Genomic DNA, 27,490 nt, shown 5'->3' with positions numbered 1-27,490 from the left:
CAACTCAATAGAGTGCTCCTCCTTATGAAATGTGCAGAACATGAACTCGTCATCACAAACACCCTCTCATGCCAGAAAAACAAGTTTAAGACCTCATGGCAACATCCTCCATCGAAGCACCAGCACCTCGTGGACTATGTCATTGTCTGAGCTCAGGAACAGTGTGATTGGCTACCAGCCCAGGAAGCATCAGGACTGGTTTCATGAGAATGATGTGGAAATTGAACACCTCATTGAGGCAAAAAGGAAAGCCTTTAGGGCCTGGTATAGTGAAATCAATGGCACAAGAAAGAGAGGAGTACATGCCAAGGCAGAAGTCCAGTGTAACACAAGGAGTCTGAAAAACCAATGGTGGACTGAGAAGGCACGAGAACTACAGCATCTCATGCACCTCAATGATATCAGAGGTTTCTTCAATGCTCCCAAAGCCGTTTCGGGACCAAGAAACCATAGAATAAATCCCCTAAGATCAAAGGATGGTGCCTGACTCTTGAAAGACTATGAAGCCATTGCTTATCACTGGAGGGAGCATGATAATAAGCTCTTGAACCACCCCTCCACCATGGTCAAGAATTCCTTAGCCAAATCCCTCAGCAACTGCATAGGGACAATCTTGCATCACTGCTTACCTTGAGTGAGGTCCAAGCTGCCATCAAAGCAATGAAGTGCAACAAGGCAACCAGACTAGATGGAATACCCACTGAAGTCTTCAAAGAAGACAGGCCAGAGTGCCACAAACAACTCCACCTCCTGATTCTCCAGATCTGGGATCAGGAGCAGATGCCAGGAAAATTCAGAGACACTCGGACCATCAGTCTCTTCAATAAGGGCAACAAGTCTGATTATAGAAACTATCATGTCATCTCCCTCCTGGCAACAGCAGGGAAAATCTTAGCCCAAATCCTTGCAAACTGACACCTGCCAATCTCAGAAGAAACTCTCCCAGAATCCTAGTGTGGCTTCCGATCATTCTGAGGAACAGCGGACATAATCTTCACCACCCAGCAACAGCAAGAAAAATGTCATGAACAAAACCAAACTTTATATATGAGTTTCATCAACCTAACCAAAGTGTTCTACTCAATCAATCGTAGCACCCTGTGGATGATCCTCTCAAAGATTGGCTGTCCCAAAAAATTTATTAACATCTTGAGGCTGCTTCACAATAACATGACTGCCACAGTATTTAGCAACAACAGATACCAAAGTGACCCCTTTGAGGTCAAAATAGGAGTCAAACAAAGCTGCTTTATTGCCCCATCACTGCTCTGCATCTTCATCACCATGACGCTTCACAACAAAAAAGCAGTCTAGTAGCACTTTAAAGACTAACAAAATAATTTATTAGGTGACGAGCTTTCGTGGGACAGACACACTTCTTCAAAGCATAGCCATACCAGAACAGGCTGATGGCTATGATCTGAAGAAGTGGGTCTGTTCCACAAAAGCTCATCACCCAATAAATTATTTTGTTAGTATTTAAAGTGCTACTATACTACGTTTTTGTTTTGATAGTATATAGACTAGCACGGCTATCTCTCTGTTACTATGACCCTTCACCTCGTTGATGGCAAGCTTCCAGATGGCATGAATATTGTCTATAGAATGAATAGGAAGCTTCTCAATCTCAGGAGACTGAAGGCTGAAAGCACAACTTGAAAGCATGACCTTGATCGTGGAGCTCCAGTAGGTGGATGACAACATGGTTGCTGCTCTTTCTCCCGCAGCACTTCAGACCATCTTAAGTGCCTTCACTGAAGCATACGAGAATCTCAGCCTCACCAAGACCAAGGTGCTCCACCAACCCTTGCCGATGGGACAATCTCATGTATCTTCTACTGAAGTCAATGAAGAACTGCTGGAAAATGTGGAGGACTTCCTCATCTTTCCACCAAAGAAGACATTGATGTGGAAATTCAGTCATTGTCTGAGCTGTGCAAGCTCTGCTTTCACCTGCCGGTGACAAAGGGTCTTTGAGAATCAGGACATCTACCCCAAGCCAAAGATCCTTGTATGCCATGCAGTGGTTGTTCCAATGCTACTGTACACATGTGAAACCTGGGTAACATACAAGCATCATTTGAACGCACCTGAACAACATCAAAACCTGCCCAAACCTGAGAGGTACATAGTTGGTGGCTAGCCCAAGCCGCCACCCATGCTACCTCCAGCTATACTGCTATTTTTAGCATGGTAGCTTGAGCAAAGCTAGGAGAGGCCTATTTACCCACACTGGGAAGCAGAAGCATAGACACACAGAGTTAAGCATTTCATTCTTTTTACGTAATCCTTACTATTTTCTCTACCAGCGGCTGAAGTCTATCAGACCCTAACAAAGCAAAAGGCTTTCCATCACTGAAAGAGAGAGAAATGAAAGACCCAGTCCAACTTTCAAAGACAGCCCACTATCAAAACCATAGCTGCATATGAACATTTTTGGAAGGGAGGAGAATAAACAACAGCATGTTTGAGGATGGTTATTTTGCAACTGTTGTGATTTTTGCCCTTTAAAGCCTGTTAAAAGCTGATCTCTTCTTACTGAAACTGCTATTCCAACATTTTATAACTTGCTCAGGTCCAGCTTTTCCCACAAAAAGTAACTCCTTTAATTATAGCCTAATGTGTTTGTAAAATGCTTATAAAATAATTTCTGTAATCTTTCCCTTGAAGGCAAAATGATATTGTTTAGTCTTTTGCACTGACAACTCAGCTACTGTTCCCAGGCTTTAAACTTGCCTCACAAATATTTTAATAAAGTTGGGGTTTGGGGGGTGGGGTTCTTCTTTGTTTGGTGTGGGTTTTATTGTTTTTTATTTTATTTGTTTTTTGTGCTCAATATTTTCTAACCTCTAAAACCCTGGGGGTAACTTTAAGGGTTGTAAGTGATGGCTTTGTTTGCATCTTAAAGCAGGGGAAAAAGAATGAGAAATAAACATGCAGTATATTTGCAATTTTCATAGCTAATTCCTGGGGCCATATGTACAAAAGCTGCAGGCTGATTTTTATCACTGGTTTGAAAAAAAAATCTAGTTAAATCACATTATAAAAAAGTCCAACAAATTCCAGTCAAGTTCAAATAAAAAAGAGACACAGTCACTGCAAAACACAAACCTCAGCATTCATATTAGCATAACCCTTTTTGCAACACACATAAGCTACGGTTACACTAGCAAGTTTTGTAGACAAAATTGGTTGAGTGCGTACACACAAAATGCAATTTTGTCAACAGAAACTGTTGACTAAAAAGATGTGGAGATGCTCTGGGTGGCCCTTTTGTCGACAGAGTGGATCAAAAGATAGATCTGCTTTCATGTGTAGATGCAATCTGTGGACAGAAGTTTTGTTGGAACATCTCTTTTGGCAGTACCTTCTGCAGACAGATTGCTGTAGTGTGACTGTAGCCATATAGTAGTGGGGCTGTTACAGTATACACATAGTTCTTAAAATAAGCTATCAAGAATCCTAGATTTTTAACCATCTTCTTACTTTTGACTTACACATGGCTTTTAGGACCTAAACATTAAAGATCCAATATCAGCCTGGTGTCTCCCTGCAGCTCTAAGAATTGCTTTAATAAAGGAGATGAAGTTATAGCCCTAAGCAGCCAGCATACAGGTAGAACAGTTTTTGTTCTATCATACCAGTAGGGTTGTTAAAGCATGAGGCTTAGCAGTATGCTTACTGTTAACCAGCCCATACCAGTGAACTCTAGGGACAGTCAGCCACACCTGTCTGAAACAGCCTTAACCACCAAGAGGCTGGTGAGCTGGGCAGTGGGATGGACTCTACAGGTGTGCTGGGGCTGGGTGGCTAGATCTAATTTAAAACAGTTAACCATTTAAGTGCTATCATTTAACCGGTTTACTATTTTAACATTGCTACATTTAGATATTTTCACTTCTTGTGTCACTCCTGAACAATAACTTGCTTCCAAAGAGTTTCTAAAGCTAACTCTAAGGGTACATCTACACTTATGGGAAGATCAACATGCTAGTGGTTAATCTTCTAGAGTTTGATTTAGTGTGTCAAGTGAGGACACATTATATCACACTGTCATGGTGCCACCATCAATCCTGGTACTTCTGGAAGACTTGAGGAGTAAGGAATGTCAACGGGAGGGTTTCTCTCATCAACCTCCCACTGTGTTGGACAGCAGCAAAAATTGATTTTAGATAACTCTACTCCAGCTATGTCAGGGGTTGGCAACCAAAATAGCAAGAAGAGCATTTTTTATTTCTTTCAAATTTGGCAGAAAACTCAAGTCAAGAGCAGCAATGTATGTAAATATGAGATGGTGTTTCATAAATGTTATCAAACCATACTTTTTGTAAACCCTATTTTAAGCACAGCGCGCACCGATGATTTGTAATGCAATACACGTTTAGTGAAGGACATTAAAAAAAAAACTTCTTACATATTCTATTTCCTCACACTTTACATGTGTGTGTTTGTATCACTGTCTCCCTGACTTTTGCTCCCGAACCTTCTTTCTCTGGAGAACCCTACATTCTGAACATTTTTTTAATTCACTCTATAGCTGCTCTGATAATTCAATGATGTACTCTTTTATATATTCACCATCCATGAAAAGGTCTCTACATTTCACAATCTCTCGAGTTGCCACAAAACTAACCACAGTTATGCTACTTGGTGATTTCACCCATTTAGTAAACGTGTTCTTACTTTGCTCTGTTTTGCATAGCTGCTCCTCCCCGGCATCTCTAGCCGGATCCTGTCTGGCAAATGTAGTTTGCTTTTTGAGAAAATGCCTCTCAAGATTGCATTTTTGTTGTTGGCAAATTTCTCACTGCAAACTTTCCATAATGGGGGCCCAGCCAAACTCGATATTAATATGAAGGATCAGAGCTATTCAGTTTGAAATTTTCTGTTTTCATTTTCGAAGCCATTCCATCCCCACTTTAATTATGCCAATTTTACTTTACATTTAATTTCAGTTTTCTTTCTTAAAATGTGTGTTGCCCTTCACAGCAGGAATGCCACAAGCTTCCTTTTCCTTTTCAAAATCAAGACTTTATTAGCAATACAACATCACAGTATCGGAGCAATACACTATCATGTCCCACAATGCACTGCACATATATTAAAAAGGGAGTTAACCCATATTTTGAGATCACATATTTGCTATTTAGAAATGAGTTTTTCACCGCAGGGTTTTTAGACATTCACCATTTATTGAAAATAATCAGGAAGATTTTTTGTTTTTGTTTTTGTTTTTTTTTTTTTTTACTTTGCAATTATAGTGTCAGGAGTCACAAAGAAATCCTTAAATAGTTGCACACGGCTTTGGAGCCACAGTCTACAGACCCTTTAGCTATGCAATTCTTGCAACTGGATTTGCGTATTTAAAATCTTATGCCTCCTAATGTAGACCTGCCCTAAAAAAACATAACTAGGTCAACTCAACTTTTAAATGTTCTTTCCAGGCCTAGAAAATATACGTGTAGACATACTATTATGAGCCTGAGAGATCCCACAAGCTAAGGAGACAGGAACAGTCACAGCTGGATAAAAGACTATAGAGGAACACCCAAGATGCTGCAGGATGTGGTATTAATGATTCACTAGGTAGCAATCTTTCCAGTGGGTCAATACTAAAATAAACCTTCCAGCTTCACCACAATCACTAAAGTCGAGAGTGCTGTTTCTTTGAAATGTTAAAGCAAGGTCTGGGCCACGTACAATTAATCATAGATTGACATTGAAAAAAACAGGGGCATTAAGATCCTTGTCTCAGCCAAATTCCAACTCCGAGAACTATATTTTATTGACAAGTCTGCCTTTGTAATCATATATTATTTCATATATCCTACCCTGAACCGGCGTGTCAGTTTTCTGAGCACTTGTGAACATTAGCTCTTCTCCACCCCAGAGGTGGCTGCATTTTAGGGGCAAGTGAAGAAAGCCTTGGGTACAGTTTGTATAAGAGGTAATGAGAAGTGCAGACTGCCCGTCTGCACCTACGTTCCCTGTAGTGCTGTGCAACTGACTACTTAGTGTCATGCGCACACTCAAGGCACCTCCCCAAGGTGGAGAGGAAGCCCAACCAATGCCCCACCTAGTCGTGGCCCAGCCAACAGTCTATCATGGCCAGGGAGGAATGGCCTCAACCTGGTGCCTCTCCCCCCGCCTGAGCCACAATCACAACCCAGCCCCAGAGCACCCCAGCACGGCAACTAAACTCCAGCTACCACTTCAGAGCTACCATGGCTGGGAGAGGTTCCTTCCCCCTCCTCTCCCACCCAGGTGCTGCTGTGAAGGGAGAGTTAGGGCAATCGTCTCTCCTCACCATAGCCTTGGGGCACCCTCCTTTACTCCAAACCCTTCAACCCATCCTCACCCAACAGCCTACGCCCCCAGCTGGACTCACGCCTCTCCACTCTATCCCAGGCTTAAGCCCTTCCAACACTCAGAACTCCCCAGCCCCACTCTGCCCCATTAAATTTTCCCACCCCTGACACATCACCTCCATATTGGTGCACATAACAAAATTTATTCTGCTCAAAGGAAAAACTAGAAGAATGATGCTCTGTACCTCTATGAAATGGACATTATAATATCACTACAGCATCCACTTAGCAAGAATGTGTCAGTAATTAATGTCTTAAATCCTAGGGATGATCTAGCCCTAAATGACCACAAAAGAGAACACAAGAGGAATAAAAATTTCTTCACCACCTGCAGGGCCACATACGGCCTTAGTGAGATCACAGCTCTGGGTTTTTGGGAAAGCACAGCAGCTGCACCCCCAATGCACCCCACTGAGAGCAACAGAGTGAGACACAGGCAGAGAAGAGACTAAGCCATGACTCCACAGCCTTCCCTCTCATGTACCAACCAGCGGAGTCCACTGCATGTGAGTATGCTGTACCTGTATAGCACTATGGGAAATTATTACTCCTTCCTGCTCCAAACAGAGGTCCAGAAGGCAGTCTTTCTCTCTCAGACACATCTTTGAGGGCTCCTCCCAGGACAATATAACTGCCCCATCCACCACTCTGGGCAGCATGGAAAAATCACTGATACAGCCCTTAATGGTCCTGAAGCACTAGGAAATCCTTGGAAAGAAGTTATTATGTATAGCCTAAGTAACAATATATTGGTACCCAGTCCTGCAAACCCTTAATGCTAGGCACAGAGTCATCACTTAAGTCAACTGGTAATTGCCTTGCAATGAAAGGCAGTATATAAAAACATTATTGCATACACATACACACATTTATACTGCTACTTAGGGTGTACACACCAACATATATACACACTAAAATACCTTGTTGACAGATATACATAGCTTGTAGGAACTTCCCATAAAACAAGAATCACTACCAAGGCAAAATGCATAGATGAAATCTTAAATACGATACTTTCTACCCCTTTCATGTCTTTCTGAAATCCTGAATTATTCCTCATTTGTTTAGTGCCTGTCTATATTCAAGTCTGCTAATACACTACAGTCTTGCAAGACAGTGGGATGGAATTGCAAAAAGGCAACAAATATATCATCCGGCAAAACTGATAACTCTCTTCTGAGTCTGACCCATCCAGTCTTCTTCTTCCACATTTTATTCCATGCGTATTTGATATGTGTAGTTGAACATTTCCCTAATGCTGGAAGCTCTACTCCTCAGCACAGGCATAATGCCAAAATTAGTCAACTTTGATTTTAAAAAGAAACAATTTAGTCTTCATGCGTTTATAGAGATAGGACTGATCGGTTCATAGGTTGGTGAGTATGCTGCTTAGTGTTGGATACAGGTTTAACTACACTGGTGTTTGAGCTAATTCCCAACTGTCTTCATTTAAATGAAGACAGTCCAGGTGAATCTTCTTTTATCTAATAGTCTTGTGATTATAGCGGTATGTTTAATTTTAAGTCAATCTCTTAAGCTCTGTGTAATTAAAACACATCCAACTCCATTTTCAGAATTATCCTTCCACAAAAGAAACATTGTGTACTCATAGGTTGAAATCCTGATCCCACTACTTTCAGTGACAAATTCCCGCTGACTTCCATGGGATTAGGGTTTCACCCAGAGACTACAAGCACTACATACAATGGAATGATATCGATACTGCTTCATCAGCATTGGCAATACCAACACTAAATTCAAATGTCTATAGTTATGAATATCTGCCTTTGTAGTGGGGCTTTTGAAGGGGGAGCGATGCAGATCCTCAGCCATGGGGAGGAGACAGTGGAGAGGAGTAATGTTGGACAAGACACTGGCCACAAGGTGGCGTGCACGGTGCGCGTGCACGCGCGCACGCACACACACACACACACACACACACACACACACACACACACACACACAGAGTCAATTCCCAGTATGATCAGCCAGAGACACCATGGCGGTGAGTCAACTCCATTACAGCCCCAAAAATCTTACAGATACAAACTTTAAAGAGAATTTGTGGGCCAAAGTCATCCTGGATGTAATGCCCTAGACTTCACAGAGTTACATCAGAGATTGTTTTGAACCAGGGACTTGAAATTTAACAAAATTCTCCCGCTATTCTCTCTCTAATAAGTATGCTCCCTCACAAACTGGTGAGGGAGACAATACCAGGGAAGAGGGGCAATAAAAATCAGCGGGTGGGTCAGAGAAGAGAAAAAGACATGATGAAGAAAAAAGATAGGACAGAAGGAAAATAGACAGAACCAGCATACTTACCTCCAGAACCTGGATGTGAACTCTTACTTTCAGCACTTCTCTACAGACAGCAAAAGCGCACATCTTATCCAGTTCAACAATTGTCCAGCAGAGAGGGTAACAGCCTACTACCAATCACAGAAAACTCAAATGGAAGAGGTCTGAGAGATGGATCTAATGGTTCCAACCCAACCAACAAACTGTGTGCATACCACTATGATGGAGTTGGGGGGGTGTTCAGTTTTGTTTTAATGTTTTTTTTCTGTTAAATTTAGAAAATTACACACAAAACAATATGATAAAGAACATTAAGACTGGAAAGCAATCAAAAATTAGCAAATGCCAGCATTAAAGGTTGACTCTGCAACATTAATTTGGCTATCCTACTCTACAGTCTTTGATCTCACATTTTTTTTCTCTCTAGAAAAGAATTCTCTCTGGGATAAATCAGGGCTGTGTAGTGAAGAAGGTAGTTGTCTGTAGAACGTCTGCTTCATTTTCGCAAAAAGTTGGAAGTTATATGGTGAAAGACAGAAAAGTACAGGAAGATCTCATAGTTAAAGGAGTTCAGGGCTCTCCTGGAAGGTGCCTATGACATTGGGCAATCAATTTGACCAAAGTTTGCACAGCTGAATATTGTCAGCTAGCCAGTGTGCTACTAAGCATAAAGATAACTAACCAATGCAACAAGAATCTATCCATTGTCACTAAGGTTTACTTTTACATTGCAAAATAAGTACATAAAAGTACAGCTTCTACTCCAATTTACTAGGTCAAATACAACCTGTAAGAATGCACTGCCTTCATGGAAGTACCTGTGTGAAACCAGTGATGGCAATCTAAATTTTTGTGGTCAGCAGAAAAGACCACTGATGGCACAGTGTAACATGAAGAAAATGCCCTCTAATTTAGCTTACATATGTGTTGCCTATCACTCTCCCAGGGGACAACATATTCAGCCTTGATCTGAATAGGCACTAATTCCACAGAATTATAGCAAACCTGAACCTGGTACCTAAAGGTAATCTGATACAATGTATCCTTATTTTTGGAGATGTCTTCTCAGCCATGGACAAATTGTAGCGGTTATGCTTCTCTTTCCATTTACACCATCATTTATGTCACCACTGAAATTGGCCATACACTTTTGGCAAGTCGACAAAATGAATAGCCACAACATTCCAAATTAATAAAATCCTTGGCCACAGCAAAGTACTGTACCTCAACTACTAACTTTCCTGTTCAGAGAGTATGCATCAGGCTGTTCTGATCTCAGTCACTCAACAGCTTCTCAGCACAAATCACAACCATTTCAGTTACATGGCTTCCTCTTCTTAACACAGCTCATGGGGAACCTCAGATGTCACCTCTGTAGCTTTCCCTTTAGGAACTTCAAAAAAAATTCTTGTGAAAAATCTAATGAGATTTTAATTATGTAAACTAAGCAAACAGTCTAGCTAAGCATTCTGCAATTCAGTTAAAGTGGGAATAGGCTGAATTATGACAACTAACTCAGTTTTTCACATTAACAGGCATCTCACCGTCCAGCCGTACAATGAAGCACAACCATGTTTGTGCATGAGATTTTAGGGGCATCCAAAAGCGTTTGAGTAACTTCTGTTTCAGATGATCGGGAGAGGTACTGATTAAGCAATTCACACCAGGGCATAGGGTTAAGTCATACAAATAAGAGCTTTAAATTAAAAGGCTTTGCATAGGTACGATTGTACTTTAGCACATTATTAATACTTTTGCCCTGTTGGTTTTAACTAAATTGGGTATGCCACTATTAGAAATGTTAAAAAATGCCCAGGAGACCTCTGTTCATTGCAGTATCCACAGAACAACAGTTCTACCAGAATCTAGGCTGAAAAGTGGCAGAACCAGTTCGAAGACCTTTCTGAGTGCTTTTTACCCCCACCAGAAACAGAAGGTATTAATCATTCAACTTTAAAAGCAGCTGACTGAAGCTATTCACTAAGTTGTGCATTGTCACTAATGTGGCCCCATGAATAACTCTCAACCCTTGTTTTTGTTTCTCTGAGTGGTCTCTCAGAAGCACAAATTTTCCCCCTCTTTCTGAAAAGCTTATAGAGGCTGGTTGAAAAGAAGCAGTATTTGGTAAAAACAAAAGTTTTTGAAGAAAAAGTGGGAACAAAGTGGACATATTAGAGACAACTCATGATTCATGGCCCATACTGGGCTTTGCTGCTCGCTCCACCTCAATAACCCCTTTGGTTTTACTGCTGGATAAGAGACGGCCAAACCACTGCACTTCTCCTAGCAACCAATATCACTAACGGAAAAAGGCATGTTGTCTGCTCAAAGGGGGAACAGAAGAATTTGGGGTCATACAAAGCCAGACACATGTCCTATTGCATTTGATCCTAAATTGATCGATTGTCAAAAAGGATTCAGTAAATGCTAAACAATTCCATTTTATATGAATCTTAACAATCCATATTAACTAAATATCTATTTATCTACTTGTCAGGCATTTCATTTTCTTTTAATTCAACGCTCCAGCAATCCCCATTATTATGTTTACAGTTTTCTCCCTATAACTGCACGCATTCTCCTATGTTTCTGGAGATGTTTTCTCTAACACTGCCAGGCACAAACATACATGAAACACATTTTCAAAGGCACGGTTTTTAAAGCCTGTAGGATTGCATGCATCTCGTTTTTAAATCCCCATATTCCAAAACCTTGAGTTTTATCTTATGTGGAGCTGAATTTAAAAATAAACTGTCTGGTCTTATTAAATGAATGCCATTTTCTGGTGATAAGGAGATGAAACGAGTTCATGCAGAAGTGCAGAACAAATTTGTACTTCAGACATTTGCATGAGTGGAGACATCGCTTAGATTGGCTTGAAATTTCTTGAACTCCAGTCTAGAAACATTACAAATGCGAAGAGTGTGTAGCAAAAGTCCAGCCGTTACCCATAGTTTCTCTTTCCCCAAAACTTGCTTCTTTACACAACGTTCACTACTCAGTGACTGCCCCTCTTGTCAACAGGCAAGTTAACACACTGAAATTCATTTGTACCATATAACCACAATACAGTACTTGCAAAAATGAACAAGAACATTATTTTGTGCTGCATATCTCCATTGATGTGAGTGCAGTTATACCAGCAGAAAATTTGGTTCCTTATGTCTACACAGCATTCAGTTTAGGGTCTTCCCTTCCCTCTTCCCAAAACAATTTTAAATCAATGTGTGCCATGAAAACAGACCTCCACAGTTTCCACATCCATGTAGATCTAACATATAGTGCTGGAGGTTAAAACTCCTATATCCTCTTGCTCAATGAAGCAGCAATACTCAATGTGGAACTGTAAGGACCTTGAAAAACTATATGGAATTACAGCTTTAAGGTCCATGATTACAGGTCTGATGTATCATTAAAATACTTCTCATAACTGCTACTTAACATCTGACATCTTCACAGCAGTAAAAAGTACCTCTGATACTCCCAAAAGAAGGATTCCTCTAGACCACCTTGCAGAAGAAAGATGCTGGCTGATATAATTTACCTGAAATTTTGATTTTAAAAAGGTTAATTTTTTTCCGCTCAGTTTCTCCTGCAATGAATGGCCAGTGGTTAAAAGAAGTGATCTACAACTTGCTGCTGGCCATTTATTCTTTGCATTATTTGTCTGATGTACATTTATGACAAGCACATTACTGATAAAACCTACTTGTGTTGCCACCCAGCACTGCAGTTGCATAGGCAATGCATAAATACATACTAAGGGACTGTAAGCCACAACAGAAAGAGTGGCTTATTCATCTAGGCAGTTGCCTCGTTCTGCAAGAAAAGAGATTACACTGTGAATCTTGGCACTTCAGACTAACAGTGTATTTCCCTTATCTCAGGCCAAGAAAACGGTTGCTCCACTTAAACCCAGCTGAGAAAACAACAACGTGAAAGGTGACAATGATCTTGTGACTGAGCAAGAAGAACGTCATGCCAGATCATTGGCTTGCGTACAGGGCACAAGACTGGACTCAGAAAACCAGAGCTCAAATCCTGCCTTTGACACTGGCTTCCTCTTGACCTTGAGCCAGTCACATCAGCTCTCTTTGTCCAAGTTTCCCCAAATGCAAAATTGGGACGGTGATACCAACTTTTGGTGTAAAACACTTTGGCTATGTCAAGACTAGAGTGATTTGTTGACAGAAGTTTTTGTCGGAAAATATTTTGTGACAAAACTTCTATTGACAGATGGCATCCAGACCACCAAAGTGGATTGAAAGAGCGATCCACTCTGTTGACAGAGAGTGGCCGGACTGCCTGGCCGCTCTGTTGGTGAAACAGCCAACTGAAAACACAGCAGACAGGGTTGTGCTGTGTCCTGGAAGCCCCGTCTGTCGACAGAAGGGCCCCCAGAACATCCAGACCAGCTTTTTGTCGACAGGTCTCTGTCAATAAAGACATTCTTCCTTGTGGCGCGCGGGGTACAGCTATCGACAGAAGTGCTCCGTTCCGTTGACTTATTGGCAGAATGTCCTTGGGTATCTGGATCCTCCGTGGGTGTTGTCAGCACAATGGTTTTTTTGCCTAGAAAACCATCTAGTCTAGCCATAGCCTCAGAGATCTATTGCTGAAAGTGTTATATAAAAGTTATTATTGTTACCTAGGAGGAGTCTGTTGGTACTGAGGAGGTGCAGTGAAGTCCCATTAAAAGGGAGGGTGATACTTGCGAGCATCACACATCATGAAGTTTGCTCCAAACTAAACTTAGATACTGAGTAATATAACACACACACACCCTAAGGTGTTGAGGAACTAGCCGTTTTAATGTGCAGTTAAAGTTGGGGTAGCTTTGCCACTATTTCAGATGAGTTGTGTACAACATACATAGTGAAAACTCAGCATAATTGCCTTTGATTTCAGGCTTTGTGTGAAAACTCACATTGCCTTCACCAAAACATCTGCTAATGTTCAGGAACTCAAACCTAGGACAATTTTTGGTTTCCTGCAGTAACTATGGAAAATACATGGTTTTGACACAAAACCAGGTGAAATTCCGTGGTTTTGACTGCGTTAACTATTTGAAGTTTTGGGCTTTGCTTGAGCTGAAGATTGGGCTTTGCTTGGGATAAAATGTTTGTAAATCAACTCAAAAGCAAAACAAAAGAGAAAATTAACTCAATACCTGTGAAGCAAAATCACTAACTAGTACAGAGCTGTAGATAACAGCTGTTATTTAGTAAATTTACAAAGAAATCACAACCAAAGAAACAACTGGCTTATTAAAGGCTCAGAATCGAATACACATGCAGAAGTTTAGTAATTTTTGCCAGGCTGTTTGTAAATTGGCACTGTCATAACCATAACAGTCCATGGATTCTAAATAGTTTCCACACAGGCACCATCAGCTTATGATGTCCGTGTTGTTGATGCAGGTTATGTGTTGTTATTGTTAACATACTTGCCTGAAGGAGGTACTCTTTCTATAAGCATTTAAATTCCAGACTGTAACTGCTCTCATAGGGCTCCATGACAGTAAGGTCAGCACATGGAGCAGGCAAAGCTACATAAAAGGTCTTCTCTACCTCAGACATGGCCTCCCCTGGGCAATGTTCCCTCTGATCTTTTCCCTCCTTGTGCCAAATAATTTTATGCAAACCATGGTATGTGCGAAAGCGCACCACCAATAAAAATACAAAACCTAGATGCGGAAAGTCTGCTAATCAGCTGGACAGCATTTGAATCTCTCCTGAGCAGCTGCACAAGCACATAGGTTAGCAGCAACACTGCCCATGGGTGGCAATGTGTCAAACAGTGAAGGGCTACACAGCCTTAACATAGAGAAAGAGTGAATGAAACCTGAGGAGCTCCATACCTGTAAAGAGGCTGTGGTGAGATCATGGCTACCCTAGTCTCACCCCTTCTAATGTTTAGAGGCTACTGCTAGCATGACCTGGAGCTCGTGGTGCACCTTTTAAAAGGGTGCAGTCATTGCAATCCCTCAGCGTGCTCCCTAAAAATCCACTGTGCACCAAGGAGCTCCTACCAGAGCAGGCATGCCTAGCTAAATGGTGGCTGCAAAAGCCAATGAAAAGAATATGCAAGCATCTCCACTTCAGAAGAACTACTCAAGGCACAAAAACACATCATTTCTGCCTTGCATTCTCTCTCGGTGGTGAGAATCACAGATAGGCTGTGTCTACACTACAAAAATAACTTTGAAGTTACTTCGAAGTACAAATTCAAAGCAACACACTTCAACGTTGAGCATCTACACACACCCTACTTTGAAGTTAAACTTTGAAGAAGGGCACTACTTCATTCCGAAAAACAGAGTAAGGATTTTGAAGTTGGGCTCCTACTTTGAAGTGTACAAAGTAAGGGAAAATGTGTGTAGACTCTCTGCTGGCTACTTTGAAGTACTGCCTAACTTTGAGGTTAATTTCTATTGTAGATGCACCCTCAGAGTATCAAACCTTGATTTTGAATGCCTTAGGTTTTAATCAAGATGGTGCCAAATCTGTATCATCATAAAGAACTTGTTGTCCTAAACTACTCTGCACATCCTTTCAAATCTAGGCTTGGATTCTGCCTACAGTACAGCAGTGAACAATAATTCAGCAAACCAACTCCATGGGCCAAAAATTAAACATGACACAGACATATTTTGACTACTAGCTAAAATAGACAGGAGATAAGAAAAAAATAGTTACAGTGTTAGCAGTGCACATTCATGTACTTGTTTCAAGTCTTACAGGTCATACTACTATTCAGTTGGGAGCCCTGCATTTATTCTATTCTGAGCACTTGCTGAAAAGGGAACACATACCTGATAACCTGTCTGCCAAGACTACAGGGACTTGGTAACAGGTAAATCACATTCACAAATGTTACATTATTTATAATGATTTGATATACGACGGTGGTCTTTCGATGGTCTTGCCCCAACTGAAGTCAACTTAAAAATTCCCATCACGTCCTAAATGAACAGGTCTTGTTCGTTTTATGCACTAATGAGACGTATTAACAACAGAAGAGGAATTCTTATTTTGTTGAAGAAAGGACTAGAAGGAAGGGCAGACTTTCACAATTTTCTGTCATTTTTGATTGTGCTAAGTAACAGAAGCTGGGACTGAGACCAAAAGATGACAAAATAAGGAGGGGAGGTGATTTTGCACATCCTAATTCAAGTACATAATCCTAATTCGAGTCAAACAAATCACTTTACCTGGGTAATAGTTTGCAGAACTGTGCCCATTTTAAGGACCCTCCTCCTGCCCCCAATGTTATCTCTAAGGTCAAGACTGAAGGCCAAATTTCTGCATTCTGTGCACACCCAACATTCAAAAAATACGCTGGAGAGGCACCAGGAAAAGCTGCAAGTGTATGTGCTTTGTACAGGAATAAATATTCTGTATTTCCTCCAATACTCACTCTCATACAAGGAATAACATTTCTGTTTGAGCAAATGCAGCATGTATTTATTTAGCCAGTATGAATACTTCCTTTCTTCCATAACACAAAATGGAGAGATTCCCACAGAAATGAAGACGTGAATGCCAGTCAGCTAGCTTACTAGTAAGACAGAAGCTAACATTAATATGATTTCTAACTAACAGGGCAACTGAAGCAACGGTAAGCTTACAAGATTGGAATGGAAGGTGAGGAATCAGTTGATAACCAAAGAAAGAGCAGCCATGCTACTAGAGATGGGGGAAAAAAAACCAAACCAAACAGAAACCCAACTGACAGCAGCATTCCTGTTAGGATGGATAAAATAAAAAGTGGTCAAGCTGCCAGCAATGTATTTAGCAAAGATCAACATTTGTATAGTAATTCCAGGGTAATAAATTGATAACATGCATCAAGCCACATTTAGCAATTTATTCTAAACATTGCAGCAGTGGACAAAGCACGCTCTGGGCCATGCTGTGACCCTTCATATCAATTCTTTGCCTTCCTCAATGTTGAGTCCTAGAAGCACACTTGCTGGATGGCCTATTCAGAAGGCATATAAACAAGTCTGTGCTTTCTCTTCCCCCCTGAATTTGCCTTCATGCCTCTCTCCCTTTTTAAATAGATTTTTGAAGCCTGCCAACTTGTTTGGTTACAGCCCATTAATCCATTAATCTGTTGTATAGCTAAAATGACATTTCCAGAAGCAACACTGGCTGTTCCCTACACAGAAGACTACTTCTGGAAGGACTGATCTCATAGTACATGCAGTCCAATGAGCTGTTTGTTGCGGAAGAGATAGAATAAATATTTAAAACAATCACTGCTCCTATCATAGCCTTTTATTTTGCACCAAGATGAGTTTACCTTAAAAAAAAGGGAAACAAATTCACTGTGAAAAGAGATTGCCTTTTACATACACATTGCTTGGAATTGCTACTGCAACATAATTTTCTCATTTCCTATCTTTACAGAGGAATGCATGTTGCTGAGATAGATAATTACTGTACAGGAAGCAGGAAAAAAGCAAATACTAAGTTCCCAGTTTAGCACATAAATTCATCTCTATTCAGCTAAATTCTTAAGCACGTGATCAACTTTAAGCACGTGCTGAAGTCCCTATAACTTCTATAGGACTTTGCATCAATGGGGCTCAAGTATCTGCTTGACTGCTTTGCTGAATCAGAGCCTAAGGAACAAAAGGCCACAGAATGAAGGAAAGAAAGATGCGAACTGTGTATCTTAACAGCACTTTACTCTTAATGCATTAAAATGCATACATTCCACAGAATCAAAGGTTATCCATCAACAACAGCAAAAACCACATGAGAGATCAAGACCCTGTCAGCACAAATACCCATTGGAAGAATATATTCCAGCTTTATAGGTAATCTGTGTCCTCTGATGGGCAACTGTGATCTGGATGAGGCCACAGATGTTAACCCTACCGTTTAAAAAGAGGAGTTAGGCAAAAGGGAAGCAACATGCTTGAACCTCCACATTAGATACATATTTTTCGTTATGAAAATAAACACCTCAAAACATTCACCTCCAGAATGATATGGGAAAATCCAATTGTGCTTTATATAGAATTATTTCTGTTTATTGAACATCACCAATTACATGGAAGCATTGCACTTGCAGTTCACTATGGGACAATGTATTAAACTCAGACATGATATAAAAAGTTTCAATTTACATTGACGCAAAAAGTTGCATCAAGTCTCAGTCTGGCCTTATAAGACAATTGGGAGGGGTTTAATGTTCAAGTATAATTATAGCTGTTCACAAACCAGAATATTTGTGAACTTGCTTATTGATCTTTGCAGCTATTTTTCAAATCATTAGTAAAGCCTGAAAGAAAAAAAGTGAAAGAAAAGTACATGGAATCAGCAGTTTTAACTCAGACTTAAACTGGTTTGGTTTTGGATGTGTGCACTATGGTAAAAAAAGCCTCTCCCCACTCCTCCCCAGAACTGGACCCAATAGTGCATGCTAAAGGAAAAAAAGGGGAATTATAGTTGTCCCCTGAGCAGTCTACAAAAGGATACAGCTTCAGGAATATGATAAGCAGAGTAAAAATCTCTCATTTCTGCCGTACTCGTGGAGCACTGCAATTTTCAGGTACAACAGAAGCATAAAGAAAAAAATAACTTTACCAGAAAAATTACCAACTAAATCTGCACCTCTATCATATCACTATGTAATACCACCTGCGAGTCACTGAACAAAACTAATGTCACAGCAAGGGAAAGAATATCTATTATGTCTCAGCCCCTGCTGGATGTTTCTCTCCACTTGAAATTCAGGCCCAGAAGGTATGTTAAGAGTGAGTCTTTAAGGAAAAAAATTCTACAGGGATTTAGTAACTGAGTGGGTGCTGACATAAGTTTTGTTTTATTTCTGGCACTGCCCAAGGTTTACTTCTAAGCCGCAAATCAATTATTCCCAAATGAGTATGTGCTTCATTATAATTGTCTTTAATTTTCTTTGTAATTTTTTTAACAAAATAACTGATGGCATCATGTTACCCTAGGGTGCTACCATAATGATTATGCATCCCTGGGGACAAAAATGACAACATGCCAAGGATGACTGTCAGTTGTTTCTTCAAAGTTACTTGTTAGCCATTTTGACAATAAGAGCTTATCTGTAGTTTGCTCTGATGTGCTATCCACAAGGCATTATACAACAGTATCTTTAAAGCCTTTTTAATGTAGACAATTTGACACTGCCCCTGCAGCATCTTCCCATGAACCAAGGAAGACTCACATCTATTTTTGGCAATTTGCTCACAATATTAGTGTTCCAGGGCTAAATCAGCTGTCTGCTTCACCTGCCCTCTCTCTTGTACTATAATACTAAATCTGAACAAAGGTTCCACTTTTGTTCCCCATGACCAAAACAGAATAAATTATGTCCTGCTTCTGTAGTTCCAGCTAGCTAGTTAATTGCATTTGTTCATATTCCTCCAAACAGCCTGGTACATTAATTACTTTCTGTAACACCAAGCTCCTCTGGTTCTCTCTGTCACTTCCACTGAGCACTTTAATTGTATTCCTTCCAGATACATACAGTTTTTAAACATAGCTTAATATTTACAGAGTCTGGTGTTCACAGGTTCTCTCTCTCTCTCTCTCTCTCTCTCACACACACACACACACTGCACTGATGTTCTTAGATTTGTGAATTGTGGTAGGTTTTGTACTAAAATTCCATCCCTGCAACAAATGAAGCTAGAGGTAGATGTTCAGTCAAAATCCTTGTATTGTGAGATGGTGAGTACTGATTATGATGTACATGCCATATGCAGAAACTTATTTTTGTACCTGAAGACCAAACCGAAGGGCCAATTGCAAAGCACATTATACAACTCATGTGAAGCAAAATTTTCATGTTATCTTACAATTAGCTTTGGATTTGTGTGTTCTGCCTACTGGCATGCTATTGAACAGAGATGCTTAAGTTGCCCATGATAGCAAAACATTTCTACAGGAGGTTAAATGATATTACTGCATGTTCATTGAGAGGTCTTACTTTGATTGAGATATATTACATTTTTTTTAATCAGCAGAAACAAAGTTTGCTCCCACAGGCAGGAAATGGCCAGTGTTCCAGACAGTGATTTAATCTAGTGTCCAAAAACCTATTAAAGTTAATATACAAATGATCCAAATTAGACAGCCAAACATTTGGTACCACTTCGTACCACACACAGGACTGGCAATATATGGATATGTTTTCTAATTGGGTGCATACAAATACGTTAACACACTATGTAATTCTGCATTGTGCTGCACAGCAGCTAACCATGTTTCAAGTACTTCAATCCTATCCTTTTACCAAAGTATCTGTTAAGTTGCAGTCTGCTTGCCACATAATGCTGATTTAATCTTTTTTACCCCTCAGCTTCCTTCACTTGAACACCACAACATGCACTGCAACACAATTCCACAGGAAACCCTGTCCAAAGTGCTGCTGAGTTTAATGACAAAAATATCCTGGGATAATTGGCAAAGAAACAGAAACGAAACAAAAAACCAAAACAAGCAACACCTAAGCAAGAGTACATGTCTTGATAGAACGGGGGAGGCAGCGACAGCACTTGGACAGAATCCTTTCAATCTATTAATTTTGACATAAGAGTTTTTCCCCCAGTAGCAAACCTGGCTCCAGTACTGTACTTGTCCCCGGTAACACAACCCACTTGCACACTACTTTTGATAGTTTCCCCCGACACGACATTTTACAGTCAGATTCCACACCCTTTAGCACATCCCCCTGCCTGCATCACATACAGACGGATCGTTTAGAAAGCTTACAGCTGCAGCCTCCTAATTCACCTCACTTGAATCCAAGGATCGCAGTTACCCTGTTTTAAATCAGCTGAATCTCCACCTAAAAGTTCAACAAGAGGACCAGGCAGAATAACAGGAGCTGAAACACAGTGGCTCCTCCAAGAGGCTTACTACTGTGAGGTCGTCTCTTTCCTTTCTAGCTTAGACTGATTTTTTTTTCCCATTCGCGACCTATTTTTCATTAAGTTGGCAGACAGGAAGGATTGCTTATTGGAAACATATATACTGTCTCCCTTCTTTCCCCCCCCTCAAATGGTATTCCTTTTCCATTCACAAACTTGATTTAGATCCCGTAACATTAAAGCTAACTAATACCCTCCAGGTGCCGTCCCAAATCAAATTCAGATGAAGAGGAGATTCTGCAAGATGACAGAATTTTCCCCCTTGAACTTACCATACACTTGAAAATATAAAAATCCAAGGAGCAGGAGTGGCATCAGCAGACCCATTTTGACATATTAAAAGCAATCCAGATGGCTTGAGACACCAATCCCGGGGTGACCCCCCAAAAGTACCCAAAACCAAGGAGAGGTCGGTCGGTCGAAAAGTTTAGACTTTCCTAGCAGCTAATTACAGTGGCTGGGGAAAGCTGCAGAGGGAAAGGGCTTGAATGTGACACTTTTAGATCCATCCAGATTAGCAGAGAGCGCTCCAAAGGCTTCTGCTTTGCACACACTGCCTCCTAAATTCCCACCAATCCAGCTCCAGCAGAGGAATTATTCAAGTGTGTCTAAGGCTCTCCCATGGGCGGTGGGTGAGCGGCTGGCTCGGGGAGGCTACCCCCTCGCCCCGCCCCTTCCGCCCCAGCCTCCGCCTCTCCGTGCCCACAGCTGCACAGTCTGCGTCGTGGCTGCAGCCCTCGCGCTGCGAGCCCGTTCTGCCAGCCGGCCCCTACTCCAGCTCCTCGGAGCCGGGCGGCGCACCCCGCAGCATCGGTCTCAGCTTGAGGCTTGTCGCGGCCACCCGGGGAAGGGGGTGGGGGCTGCGCTGATCGCTGATCGCAGGGCGGAGCGGACCACGTGCGGGGAGAGAATACGCTCACGGGGACCCCTACCCCTTCCTCTCCCCTCCCTTTGCCTGGCCCTCTGGCTGTGTCATCCACCCAGTGTGCGCCTTCCCGCGGTGCTGCGTGCTAGCGCGCAGAGCGCAGCCCACAGCTGAGCCAGTGTTCGGAGGGAACGGGGACGCAGCGCGACCCATAGCGCAGGGAACTGGGCGCGGGCGGGGATACATCTGGCCGGGGGAGGACTTTGGAGGACGGTGGAGCTCTCCCCTCCCGCGATACGCGCAGCTCCTGGATCCCCTTGGGGAGCCCAGCTCCTGCCTTGAGCAGACGAGGAAACGGCGGGGAGAAGGGCCCCGATTCCTAGAAAGTGCCCGGCAAACTCCCCCCGTACTTTGGCGGACACGCGCGGGCCGGGGTTGGCTGCTCCGCCTGGCCCGGGCTGCAGAGCGCCTCGCCGAGCGGCCCGCGGGGCTTAGGCACCGGCCTGGGGCAGGGGGACTTCGAGCCCGCCCGGGGTACGAATAACAAGCAAACTACTTGTGCGTAGACAGGGCAACGTGGTGCTGCTGTGAATGGGCAGAGCGGGGCTGGAGGGTGAGTGTGAGCGCAGCCCCCGGGCAGCCAGACGTCCGCCCTCCTCCTCCTCCTCCCTGCGGCGGCAGCCTCACCTCCCCGACTTGCAAAGCAGGGGAGGGGAGCGAGCGCGGCGCCCAGGCGGTCTGGGAAAGGGTGGAGGTGGGGCGTGGGCTAAACCGCTGCGCTCCACACCCACTCTGCCAGCCACTGGGTGGCGGGGATGATACCATTAGGCAGCGCTCGGCCCCTTTCCCACTAATCCCACTTCCCCGCTGCAGTTGGGGACGGCGGGATTTACATGATCGCCCCTCAGCGCAGCCCGGGTAAGGGGCAGGTAATTTCGGTGAGCGATTTCCTGGAAGTAATCCCCTCCGAGTCATTCCCTCCCTGGCGCTCGCACATGCACGGAGCCTTGCCGCGATCCCCTCGGTTCCCCGCAGCTTTCTCCCCTCCTCGCCTCCTTGGAAGGGATGCGGGTTGCCTAATGAACCTGGCCTTTTATATGGATATGTCTTTGTGTCGTTTGATTACATAAAATCCGGGTAGCGCTTTGCCAAAGCCTGGCCAAGACCTTGCTGACGCTCTGCACCCACCCATGGGTGACAGGGGCTGAGGGGAAAAGTTTAGCTCATCGAACCTGTGATCCACGGGAGGATAAAGGAGGGGAAAGTGTGACGCCCCCAACGGTAAACCCTCCACAGCACAGGAGATGGGAGAATCTCAGCCGAAATGTAGGTAGAGGGAAGGCAGGAAACAGCGCTGGGGTCGGAGGGGGGAAAGGGGGAAAATAAATTGAAATAGGAAAAGGACCCCGACCCAAGCCTGAATTAAAAAATCTACCAGAGCAGAACACAGGGTGATCAGGTAAAGACACAATTAGATCAAAGGGTTTGAGTATTTCCATTGCCTTTAGTGTAAACAGGGTGGTTGGACCACATGTGATCACAGCCTAGCTAGTAGCTATTTGATGTTTCCACTGATGATTAGACAGTGGGTTACAAGAACACAGACGGGTCCCTGAGCCAAAAGGAAGGTTGGACGATGAATCTTTAGTTCCCCCTACTGGAAGATAACAGGAAAAGGGTTTTCTACTTGAATATCCAATACTACTTAGGGCATTTGTGCTATGGCTGATTTCAGAGTACGCTCTTTTATGCACACACACACAGCTCTGTATAGTTACAGAATGAGATAGAGATTATTTCCACAGGCATACGTTTCCAGAAAATTTTTAACTAGAAGATATTTTGTACACTAATGTCAGTCCTGATAGACTGTGCATTCCACACACACACAAAAAAAAACTTTTACATACTGTAAGCTTAAAACTTGTATATTGCTTTCCATTCATTTTTCAATGAGTGTGGTACTGCAGAAATGAACACATTCATCTTAAATTTGGAGAGTAGTTATGTTTGTAACAGCATTAGTATGGCACAAGAGTCTTTCAAAGCAGTATAATAGAAACCTGTTAAATGGTGAGGGAGAGGGAAGGAGAGGAGAATTACTTTTGTTTCACCAAGATTAACAATATCAAAAGGGCTTTATGGCCTTCTTGTGTGTGGCAAATGGTAAATTTCTTCTCTGACTACATCTTATTTCATCAAGTTAGTTTACTGTGGCTTTTTAAATGTACTAGAAATTTATTCCTTTAAGTTCCTCCCTCATTTAAAGGAGCTACTTTACATTTTTTAAACAATACATCTTTTACAAGTATTCCTTTAAATAAGCTCCAGCATATCAAGTCAAGCTGGAGGTAGCTTTCAAAGGTCACAGACAAAATGAAAACATCCAAAATTGCTGTGTAAATTTGTTCTCAATATAATACGATTTTGAAAAGCATATTGGTGGCCATCCCTAAACAGCCACAGCTACAGGATACAAAACTGTATGGCAATTCCTATCTCTTCATATAAACCAGGGGACTACATCATCCTCTTATATGCCCTGCACATAAATATATTAAAAGGTTTATAGGCACTCATGCTTATATAGTAATTAAAATGATGTAACATAACGGAGAACTATGAATTGTTGAAAGTCTTACATCCCATAACTCTCCTAGACAGGAATTTTATTTCTTACAAAAGAAAATATGCTGCAGTCAAGATAGCAAACGAGCTTAGGCTCATTGCCACAGCTGATTAGTTGTAGTGGACAATGTACTGTCCATAGAGAGAAAACCAGAGGTTGAAAAAGTACCCAAAAGCTTACTTGAGTAAAAGTGCAGTTGCTTTCACTTCTGGATACTTGAGTACAGCTGAGGTGTGGGGTGTGTGTACTTTTTCTCAAGTAGTTTTCCAGAGGGGAACAGGTAACTTGTACTTAAGTACATTCCCTCACCCCTGCCAAGCAGCTGCACTTGAACTCAAGTAACTTTTGGGGTACTTTTTCCACCTCTGGGTACAACAGTATGGTCCTTTATCAACAAGGGATGAGACATTTCACCCAAAGTTGGAGGAGGAGAAGTGATACCCTCAAGGCTGGAGGAAACCCAAGGAAGAGTGGGCTACCACTCCTAAGAGGAAATGAAGGGAGTGGTGGTCCATGATTCCCATCTAAGAAAGACAAAGGCACCAATCTACAGGTCTGACTGGCATCCCAGGTGGTGTGCTGCCTTCCAGGGGCCCATATCTGAGACATTATGAAGGAGCTGCCAAAAATCATCTGGCCCTTCTGATTACTACCTGATGCTGCCCATCTGTGTGTGCACTAATGATACTGTGAGGTGTGGCTCTGAGCAAATGAGAAGTAACTACAGGGCTCTGGGAGTTAGGATGAGGGTGATTTTTTCATTAACCATTATGGTCAAGGGTACAGGGCTGGGAAGACAGACATATGCTGCAGGTAAATGTCACCAGGAAGGCTTTGCTTTCTAAACTCTGGGATGCTGTTCCAAGAAGGACTGCCTTAAGGGGAAACAAGGGATGTATGTCCAAGATGCCCAGAGACCTGCATGAATGGTCGGAACCAAAGGAGAGGGGGCATTAGAAATCATAGCATGGATAAAAGAGAGACAAGAAAAAATATAGAGGGGATATCAATAAGTATCATAGCTGTCTGTGTATGAATGCAAGAAGTATGGAGGATAAACAAGGAAGAACTAGAAATATTAATGAATGGACACAGATACAACATAACTGCTATCAGAGAAACCTAAAAGCATAATTTACATGACTGAAATTTTGACATAGAAAGAAATATTGGCTTCTTCAGGAAGAACGGGGGGGCAAAAGTGAGGAGGTATTGAATTGTATATCGAAGGTGTACACGCCTTCACTGAGATTGAGATAGAAGTGGAAGGCTGACCTGTTGAAAGTCTCTGGGTAAGGATAAAGGGTTAAAAAAAAACGAGAGTGATGTCATGGTAGGGGCCTACTATAGACCACCTAACCAACAAGAACAGGTGGATGAGACTTATAAAACAACTAATAAAATCATCAAAAGGCCCGGACTTGGTCGTGATGGGGTCTTCAGCTACCCAGAGGTGGAAAATTGGAATGGCACAGAATGGAATGCACTGGAGACAACTTTTTATTACAGAAGGCAGAAAAAGTGACTAGGGGATAAACTACTCTGGATTTGCTTTTGAGAAAGGGGGATTAGGCAGCTGAGAATCTGAAGGTGGAAGGCAGCTTTGGTACAAATAAGAAATGATGGAGTTTATGATTTTAAGAAATGGTAGGAGGGAAAGAAGAATAAAGACTACAGACTTAAGCAGAATCAGAAAATTGGTAACATATACACACACACACACGAAGTAGAAAGTAGGTCAAATTATAAGAGGGACAAAAATAGAAAGGCTAAGGCATAAAACAAGATTAGACCACAGTAGGAACACAAAGGGTAAAAAGAAAGCCTTTTACAAATACATGAGAAGCAAGCTGAGGACCAGAGGTATATAGTAGGGCCATTACTAAATGAGAGAAAGAAAGTAACAAAAAATCCTGCAACCAACAAGGTGTTACATCATTTTTGTTTCAGTTTTCACCAGAAACATTAGCAATGATTAGATTAACAGTGAACAATGATCTAAATGAAGAGATCACAGAGTCATAGCAAGTCACATGCAAAAGATGCTGTAACACTGGCAAAAAATGAAAATTATTTTGGAACTTTTAGCGTAAGTGTTGTAAGCAAACAATAAGTAATTCTTCCAGTCTGCTCATCGCTGATAAGACCTCTGTTGGAGTATCTGGTCGACTGCTGGGTATCACAATGTTATTTTTAAACTAGCCATTTTAAGAAGCTGCAAAAGGACAGACAAGCTGAAGAAAGTCCAAAAGAGAGCAACAAAAATTATTAAAGGTCTAGGAAACAAGATGTGTGATGAAAGATTGAAAAAAAAAGGGGTTGTTTAGTTTGGAAAAAAGACTGAAGAGAGACATAACAGCACTCAGGTACATAAAAGATGTTACAGTAGACCCCCAACTTACACGGCGGTTACATTCCTGCACAACCCTGTGTAAGTCAAATTTTGCATTACTCGGGGGAGCCAGGAAACTGATCAGTGCTTCTACAGTGATCAGTTTCCCCACTCCTATGAGCATGGGGAAGCTGGAGCCTGGTTCCCAGCTCCCTGCCACTCACAGGAGACAAGAAAGTGATCAGTGCTGCTGGCTGGTCAGTTTCTCAGCTCCTAGCAGTGGCGGAAGCTAAGAGTCAGGCTGCCACCCTGACAGGAGCTGTGAAACCACTCCTGTCAGGGGCAGCAGCCTAACTCTCACCACACCTGACAGGAGGGGGGAGACTCCTCCTGTCAGGGATGGCAAGAGTCAGGCTGCTGCTCCTGACAGGAGTGTCTTCCCCGTGTCTGTCAGTGGCAGCAGCCAAGAGTCAGGCTCTCTGTTGCTGCCACTGACAGGAGCAGGGAAACTGACCAGCGGAGCAGTGCTGTTCAGTTTCCCTGCTCCTGTGAGTGGCAGGGAGCTGGTGCCTGGCTCTGGCATGCCCACCACTCACAGGAGTTGGGAAACTGACCAGCGCTGCTGCACTGGTCAGTTTCCCAGCTCCTCCTGAGTGGTGGGCAGCCCAGAGCCAGGCACCAGCTCCCCGCCACTCAGAGTTCCATTAACCCAACTTTAGCATCCCTTGAGTACGCATATCTCATTGTTCTACTGTACACAGAGGATGATAAATTATTCTGCTTAGCCAATGCAGATGGGGGTTAAATTGCAGCAAGGGAGACTTAGGTTGGACATTAGGAAAAGCTTCCTAACTACAAGGGTGATTAAGCCCTGGAAAAAGGTACCTAAGAAGATTGTGGAATCTCCATCATGTGGATGTTTTTAGTAACAGGTTACACAAATGCGTGGCAGGGATCATCCAGTTAACACCTAGTCCTGCCTCAGCGCAGCAGACTGGACCAAATGACCTGCTGAGGTCACTTTTAGTCTCACAGGTTGCAGGAGTTTGCAGATTGGAAAGAGTCCATGGGAACG

The 27,490-nt window shown here is 42.4% G+C and overlaps 1 protein-coding gene across 1 annotated transcript in view; it reads right to left on the bottom strand.

The window, feature by feature from the left end:
- The window catches only part of ROBO2 (roundabout guidance receptor 2), a 707,829-nt gene extending 686,756 nt beyond the window's left edge, over positions 1–21,073 (bottom strand). The window contains exon 1 of the mRNA XM_074983473.1: positions 20,862–21,073. Coding sequence (XP_074839574.1) covers positions 20,862–20,916 — 55 coding nt within the window. The 5' untranslated portion in view covers positions 20,917–21,073. The remainder of the gene's footprint in view (positions 1–20,861) is intronic.
- Positions 21,074–27,490: the final 6,417 nt, after the last annotated feature.

This window comes from Carettochelys insculpta, chromosome 1 (genome assembly GCF_033958435.1).
Source record: "Carettochelys insculpta isolate YL-2023 chromosome 1, ASM3395843v1, whole genome shotgun sequence".
NCBI classification, from domain to species: domain Eukaryota; kingdom Metazoa; phylum Chordata; order Testudines; family Carettochelyidae; genus Carettochelys; species Carettochelys insculpta.
Note: the sequence above shows the minus strand (reverse complement) of the source record. Positions and strands in the feature narration are given on the sequence as shown.